This window comes from Juglans microcarpa x Juglans regia, chromosome 4D (assembly GCF_004785595.1).
Source record: "Juglans microcarpa x Juglans regia isolate MS1-56 chromosome 4D, Jm3101_v1.0, whole genome shotgun sequence".
In the NCBI taxonomy this organism is placed as follows: Eukaryota; Viridiplantae; Streptophyta; class Magnoliopsida; order Fagales; family Juglandaceae; genus Juglans; species Juglans microcarpa x Juglans regia.
In genome coordinates, this window is record NC_054600.1 from 10,001 (window position 1) to 17,816 (window position 7,816).

General features: G+C 36.8%; 1 protein-coding gene across 2 annotated transcripts; it reads left to right on the forward strand.

Moving 5' to 3' along the window:
• Nucleotides 1-16: 16 nt before the first annotated feature.
• Nucleotides 17-5,601, forward strand: LOC121260360 (diacylglycerol O-acyltransferase 2D). 2 transcript variants are annotated; one of them, XM_041162201.1, is made up of 9 exons: nt 17-359; nt 456-530; nt 673-758; nt 2,830-2,936; nt 3,026-3,181; nt 3,537-3,623; nt 3,947-4,044; nt 4,248-4,335; nt 5,354-5,601. In XM_041162201.1, exons 1-9 carry the CDS (start codon nt 151-153, stop codon nt 5,471-5,473), a joined length of 1,026 nt encoding a protein of 341 aa, XP_041018135.1. In that variant the 5' UTR covers nt 17-150; the 3' UTR covers nt 5,474-5,601. The 2 variants fall into 2 exon arrangements, with proteins under 2 accessions (XP_041018135.1, XP_041018136.1); XM_041162202.1 differs by having other exon boundaries at nt 18-359; nt 5,372-5,601.
• The last annotated feature ends 2,215 nt before the right edge of the window (nt 5,602-7,816 follow it).

The window sequence follows — 7,816 nt, forward strand, 5'->3', positions numbered from 1 at the left end:
TTAAATTTATTTAATTTACTTGTTTGGGATAGGCGGTGACTCCGATGGACCGATGCTCCCGTTTTCTTTTCGTTTATTTTTTTTTAATTTTTTTTCCTGTGAATTTTTAACTTACTTTTTGGAAGAGCAAAAGGCAGCAGATCAAAGCTGATGATGGTCACCGAACTGGATATGCAGAGGGAGAGGTCATCAAAAGCACAGGCACAGCCTCAGCATAGAGTATTTAGGGGGGCCGAAGAATTCGAATCGAATATACTGCACTCAGTAGTAGCACTGGGGTTATGGCTGGGGGCCATCCATTTTAACGTTGCTTTGCTCCTCGTCTCCCTCTTCTTCCTACCTCTTTCTAAAGCACTTTTGTTCGTGTCTTTCTCGACCTTCACAATTTATCTTCTCTTTTTTCTCTTTCAATTTTCACTGTTTTTTATTTTTATTTTTTTATTGTCCTTTATCAGGGTTTTAGGATTGCTTGCAATTCTTATGGTCATTCCCATTGATGAGAAAAGCAGATTGGGACGGCGAGTGTCTAGGTCTACCGCTACTCTCTATCCTATCTCCGGAGTCCTCCATCTCTCAATCCTTTATTATCGATACTTTATCTAATATCCGTTTACTCTATTTTGTTTTTTTTTTTTTTTTTTACCAATCTTTTTAAAGCGGGGTTCTTTGCAGGTATATATGTAAGCATGTTTGCAATTACTTCCCAGTTACTCTGCACGTAGAGGATCTACAGGCCTTCCATTCTGATCGTCCTTATGGTTTGTGTTGTTATCCATGAAAGCATTATAATCTGTCATCTTTATTAAAAGAAAAATTACATAGCTTTTTTTGGGTTCTTGTCGACTATTTTTTTATTGGCACCGGGTGTTCACAAACAATGTCCCATCTAATCACGAGGAAATTATTCAGGCTCGAACCGAGAATTAGTACAATTTGAACCATTTGAGATACTCCAAGTTCTAAACCATAGGGATGGTGTCAATAGCCCCAGTGTCTACGCCAATTTAATTATTATTTTCTTGTATAAACACTTTTGTAAATTGGGTTGAGTCGGTGAGAAAAGGGCACGGTAACCTGGGACCATTTTTTTTTTCTTTTTCTCCGAGGTTGTGATGTCGGTGAATGGGATCTATCTGTAATGACTCAGATAAGCCACATTTGGCCTTATACTTCGAATTGGAGCTCTTTGGAATTATTATAGAGGACTTGATCAACTTCTTTCCCCAAGCAATATAGGATTATTCATCACTTTTCTATGCTCAATCGCCTTCCCTAGAATAAGTTGATTAAGGCCTCAATTGTTTTCACTGATGAAATGAGATGAGATAAGATGAGATCAGTTGAGATTAAAGTTAAAGGTTGAATAAAATACTGTTAGAATATATATTTTTAATACTATTTTTGTTTTGAGATTTGAAAAAGTTGAATTGTTTATTTTATTTTGTGTGAGAATTTGAGAAAGTTATAATGATTAGATGAGATGAGATGAGATAAGATGAGATAAGATAAGATGAGTTGAGAGGAGTTGTGAAAACAAACGAGATAAGTTGATTACCAATAAAGGATGCATTTAGTACACGATGTCAGGCTATTAGTATCTTAGAACTTGTCAATCTTATTTCTACTTGTACAATTTTTCTTCCTTTTTGAAAATATTATTATCTTGATTTATGAATTGCATCTGCTTAGGAGAGGGAAAAAAAAAAATCTGTTTCTCTTAAACTTTTTTTAAGTAAATTTTTTTTTATATCAGTTAGCGTAGTCAAGTACACTGGATTTAGACAAGAGATAACGCCTAGCTAGGAAGAATCTCTTTCCCTATTCATTGGGTTCTTGGGAAAGCATGGTACGGGAAGGATATTAAGATAGTAGGTGCAATACCAATTCATACAGATAGTTATTCCCTATCACTTTCCCTCTCCCCTAAATGAAAGATCTTAAAATTAGCTATCCTCCAAACTGCAGAATCAGATGGTCCCAATTGATGAAGTCTTTTGTACTATGCTGGCAATGGCCACATGTTGCAATTTTTTCCTTTCATTGCTAGCATTTTACTGGTTTGAGTCCCATAAAATGCTAGCGATTTGCCAAATACACTGCACATGAGATTTTTAGCAGTTTTTTTGTAAGCAAAGTTTAAATAGCAGTTAAATTTAAGAGTAATTATTTTAGCTCCTAAATTTTGAAGCAAACCATCTATCATTGTTTTTTCTAGGTGCATTTATTGACCAGATCATCGGGTCATCTTTGTAACTTACCTGGTCTACGTCCGTTTTGTTTATTTTTCTCCTTTTTTAATGTTTTGTTAGTGATATAAACATATTAGTATGCTTGATGGATTGGCAAGGCTTGTGTTATTTTGGATGATCTAGGATGTGAAGGCCTGCCAATATGATTTTGAGTGAGTACCTTGTTCAGGTATTGGTAGAGTTTTATGGGAGGGATGTGTTTACTCTTATTGGGTTATCAGAAGGTATGATTAGCAATTTAGAACTTGTATTCAACTATTTATTAGGAGAGGTTTTTTAAGTCACTAGAACGTTATTGTAGTTCCAAGATGAGTGGATCCTGTAAAGTGCTTGTATAACAATTGAACTCTTCGCTTTTTGTTAGCCATATGTCAAGAGAGTGGTTAGGGAGGCCATTTCACTTTGCCTGTGGAATTTAAGTTACCAATTCATTATTAATTTGATAGTTTAATTGCTCCAAATACAACGCTCAAGCTCCAAATAAAATTTCTTGAAAGCATTGTAGTTGGCTAAATAGCCCTCACTGGTTTGTTTCTCCTTGTTTTGATAAATTACTAACCTTTGTTTTGGTATCATGCAGTCTTTGGTTATGAACCGCATTCAGTTTTGCCAATTGGCGTTGTTGCACTTGCTGACCTCACAGGTTTCATGCCACTCCCAAAGATAAAGGTCCTCGCAAGTAGTGCTGTAAGATTTTTTAACCTGAAGTTGTATACATTTTAAGGAGCCTTCCTCTTATGTTCGGTCTCTCTCAACATGTGTGAGAAAATGATCAGGTTTTCTACACACCTTTTTTGAGGCACATATGGACATGGTTGGGTCTTACTTCGGCGGCAAAGAAAAATTTTGTCTCCCTCTTAGATGCTGGTTATAGTTGCATCATAGTGCCAGGAGGAGTACAAGAGACCTTTCTTATGGAGCATGGTTCTGAGGTTTAACCCTTTTACCTCTTCTTTATGTTGTATGTTTCCCTTCAGTCAATATTTACCTGTATCATCCATTTATGGATTCAGATAGGGGATAATAATTGAACACCACTGTTTTGTAAATATATGGTGTCTTGACATTCTTCATATCTATACAATAAAATGGGAATATTAAGCTCTTTTGTCACAGTATTATCACTTCATTGATTTATTAAGTTTGTTCTTGGATGTCCATCTCTCTCTCTCTCTCTCTCTCTCTCTCTCTCTCTCTCACACACACACACACACCCCATCTTGAGAGAGCATGTTGTTGTTTTTGTTATACTTCCATTGGAGATTTTTTAATGTCTCGTATTTGTAGATTGCCTTCCTCAAGTCGAGAAGAGGATTTGTTCGCATAGCCATGGAGATGGGGCACCCTCTGGTTCCTGTGTTCTGCTTTGGTCAGGTATTGGTTCTCAACCTTTCCTTTTGTCCCTACTCTTCTGTTTTCCTTTCATTGGAGCATCTGCAAAGTCATTCATTTTGGTATTTATAGTTGCTGATTGTGCTTGATATGCATTTGATGGATTTGCCTTATTAGTGCTCGATCATACTGCTGCAATTTTTTATGGAGCTATTTGAATCATGTTTTTGCAGGTTTTCCATGGCCGTGGATATCAATTGCTTATGATCTTGTTGATTAATTTTCCTTTTTTGATGATGTATCTCCTTTACCTAAGCAGTTAATATGTTTATCTGCTCCTCTCATTTTCTCCAATTTTGCAACAGTCACGCGCCTATAAATGGTGGAAACCAGGTGGGAAGTTCTTCCTGAAATTTTCTAGGGCCATCAAGTTCACCCCAATTTACTTCTGGGGAATTTTGGGGTGCGTATAACTGTTCTTGTTTACTTTATTTGCTATATTATGCCCCTCCCCCCCCCCCCCCCCCCCCTCCCCCCAGTCTTCTTCTTACTTCGATCCAATTTTTTTATTGAATGGATTGGTTCGAGAACATCTCTGCAGTAAAAAGTATATCGAATTGTGCGGAGATTTGGGATTTATCTGAAGTTGGTTTTTCTCTTTCACAGATCTCCTTTACCCTTCAGACATCCAATGCATGTGGTGGTGGGTAGACCAATTGAGCTCAAGAAAAATCCACAGCCCACCATGGAAGAGGTATGCCCCTGCAACATTTTATCATAATGTATGTCATATTCATCTATCTTAATTATCTCTTGCATTTTTTTTCTTGCCCCCTTCAAATAATAGAAAGGGTTAATTGCAAAAGTAATCCGTGGGTTTTCATGAATTTGGAGAACTTTTCCTAGGTTAATAATTTTGCAATGAACTCATGGTTAGTAACCTTGGGTTAATTCCAAAATAAACCTTAGGCTTTCATGAATTTGTAAATTTTCCCTTGATTACTAACTTTAGTCATTAACTCCATCCCAAGGTTGCCATGTGGCAACCAATCAGAATCTGACACATGATTTATGTGCTATATGCCAGATTCTTACCCTTAGTGAATTTGACGAAAGATAGACTAAGGGAGTTGATTGCAATAAATTGCAAAGTCAAGGGTTTATTTATTTGTTGATAAGTAACTTTATTCAAGAGAATGAAATAGGCGTTGCCCAAGTACACATGGAGTAAACTCAAGGAGTTAATTGCTAAAATAGAAACCTAGGGTGTTTCTTGCTAATTCGTGAAAGCTCTAGGACTCATTTTGCAATTAACTGTAATGGAAACTCTCCTTAAGCCACAAATTTCCGGCCATAGTGTGCCCTTAGGCCTCATCCTTTTAAAAAGTGGAGGGATCTCACTTGACGAGAGAGGCAGGACTGTGTTGGACCATAGTTAGATTACTTCGTCCTGATAAGGAGACTCCTATTGCCCTGCACTTATCTTCTAAAGCATTATTTCCTTGAGGGGCTGTTCTAGCTAAACATTTATTTTGAGTCACAGCTTCCTATTCTGTTTATTGACTTGAGGAGCTGTTGCCTATGCTAAAAAGTGAGGGATAAACTGCCTCAAGTTTCACTACATTCTCTCATAGCAGCATACAAGTAGTTCACCTGTGAATGGATATTTGTGGTGGGCAAGTTATACCTACTTGTAGTTCAAAAAGCTCGTCACTCAAAATGAGCGGAAATTATGGGTTGTTTATATTTGTGTAACTCCATTGTTCTATTAGTTTATTTTTGCTTTTCAGGTCATTGAAGTTCACAGTCAGTTTGTTGAAGCGCTTCAAGATCTCTTTGAAAGGCACAAAGCACAGGCTGGCTATGCTGACCTTCAGCTGAAAATTCTTTGATTAGATCCTATTCCGAAAAGGAGGGGATCCTATTCTGAAAAATAAGATGTCTTAGAATCATGAACATGATCTCAACTTTTCAGGGTGGTAGCTTATTTATCTGAATACAATGAGAGTATTTGTGTCCATTTTTCTCTCCTTTTTTTTTTTTTTTTCTTTTTCTTTTTTTTTTCCCCTTCTCAATAGCTTCTCACTCTGCTGCTTTCATGTTTTTTATACTTGACTCTTGCCTATTGTTATTCTTACTAAAATCTTGTTAATCGATCAAAAAATAATTATACTTGTGTACACACACACACACACATAAAAGCTTTTGCTGTCTTCTATTTGCTGAGAAAGTAGATCCACAAATGGTAGTGCTTAAAAACAGGAGGTTTGAATGTAAATGGAATAGGTGAAATTACCTACAGATTTTGGGACGCAGAGAGCCATTTGCTTTCTGGTATTATTTTCCTGATTACATTTTTCCTTTGATATTATTATAAAAACAAACTTTTAAAAAAAAATCAGGTTTCTCCTCGACTAGAGAACGCTTGCAGCTTCTTGCTTGTTGGGTAAGAAACCCATTACTTTTTTTTTCTTTAATGTTCATGCAATCCATTGACTTATATGGCATTGCAATGCTTGCAGGGTGCGATCGCCATTTCCGTTCTTATTCTTTTTGTTGAGCAACTTGTAACACACCCGATAAAATGTGTTTGCATGAGCAGAAAATGCAAGAAAATGGGGTCAAATTTGAGGATGACCTTGCCTTCAAAAGAAGAAGAGAGAAACTCGAACAATCAATTGTATTAAGCTTCAGGATGATGAACACTAGAGCACTTGGCTCGTACATAAACAGGATGCCTCCTACATGGCCCAGACTAACAAAACTAAAAGCATAGAAAAAAATAAAAATAAAAATAAAAATAAAACACAGGTTTAGGCCAGTTAACTATCCTATAGTCCAAATAACATATTGAATCAAAATAAAGGAAGTTGCTAATGAAATTAAATTGGCCCATGGCCCATGTATTTCGATCGGGGACTGTGACAAATCATCTCCCATAGAAGTACCTTGTCCACAAGGTGTGGTATCCTTGCCTATGGCTATCCCACCACTAGAGTCAAAAACGAAGATTTTCTTTATCTCAGTAGATACTATATTTTTGCAAAGCATTTTTTAGGTCCACTACAGAAAGGGGTAGTTTGCTGAACACAGCAACAGATACATTTTTATAGTCTGGTTTCATAGGTTCCCCACCAAAAACAACTATTGCAAAGCATGTGGCCTCCATTAAAGGGATAAGATTCATTCTATTCGTAACATCACCCAGACACAAGAACAGTTCGCACTTTAGAGCAGCAGTTCTTTCAGCTGTTGCACACCAACCATTAACTTGCACAAGGAAGTCTGGTAAGTGTCACTCAATGGCTGATGGAAGTAAAAACTTGTTATTAGATGATGTTATAATGGTCCACCAAGCCCTTCAACAAGCTGAGGAGCTACTATTGAAAGATGTTCATCCCCAATGTTCTTTGAGCATACATTAAGAGCTGAATAAGTATCTCCTCCTAGCAGAAAGGAAGCAATGGCCACGTGTCTCCTCATTAAAACATAATCATTCTTCAAAGCAACTGCCTTATTTTTTTTCCTCCTGAAAATTTTGTGCAAGAAAAGCTGCCAAAATTTTATACTTCTCATCCCTGTTGCTTAAAAAAACTAGCCAATACTTAAAGTCTATTCAATGTTCTATATAACAGAGCACAATTTTTGGGATCTTTGTTCTTAAGATATTGTAACCTTGCCAGTTTCTTCATCCTTGCATGCAGTTGTAAACTAATATCCAACTCCAACAGCCTGCATTTCTTGCCAAGTTGGTTCAATAGGTAGAAAAGAACCAAATAAAATTTCTTAGGAATCAGAGTGATATGCCCATATAATCAGCCTAGAGTCAACAACCAACTCTTGCACATATGCCGATCTACCAATCATTTGGAAAAAATGTAACTGTTGGAACCTCAACGCCACCCAAAACCTTCGCCCAGGTTTGTCAAGACTTCCATAGGCAGAAGTTTGTGGATTACTAAGTTCACCCAGAAAATCTGTAGTTCCAACAATTTGCATCTTCTCTGTCTTGGCTATCGCTGCTAGCCAATGCAAGTTCTCAAGAGGCTTAACAAAACCACTAAGTTCAGATTTTTTGGAAGAGGAAGGGAAGATATTATTGGAAGCAAAAGATTCATAATCAGAAGCAAATTGGAAAATGCTGCTCTAAATTGAGATGATGTTGTGGTCAGATCTCCACTGCATTGAAATTCTTTATCAATTGAATTTCTTAAAAGACTTCCTTCAAAATAATT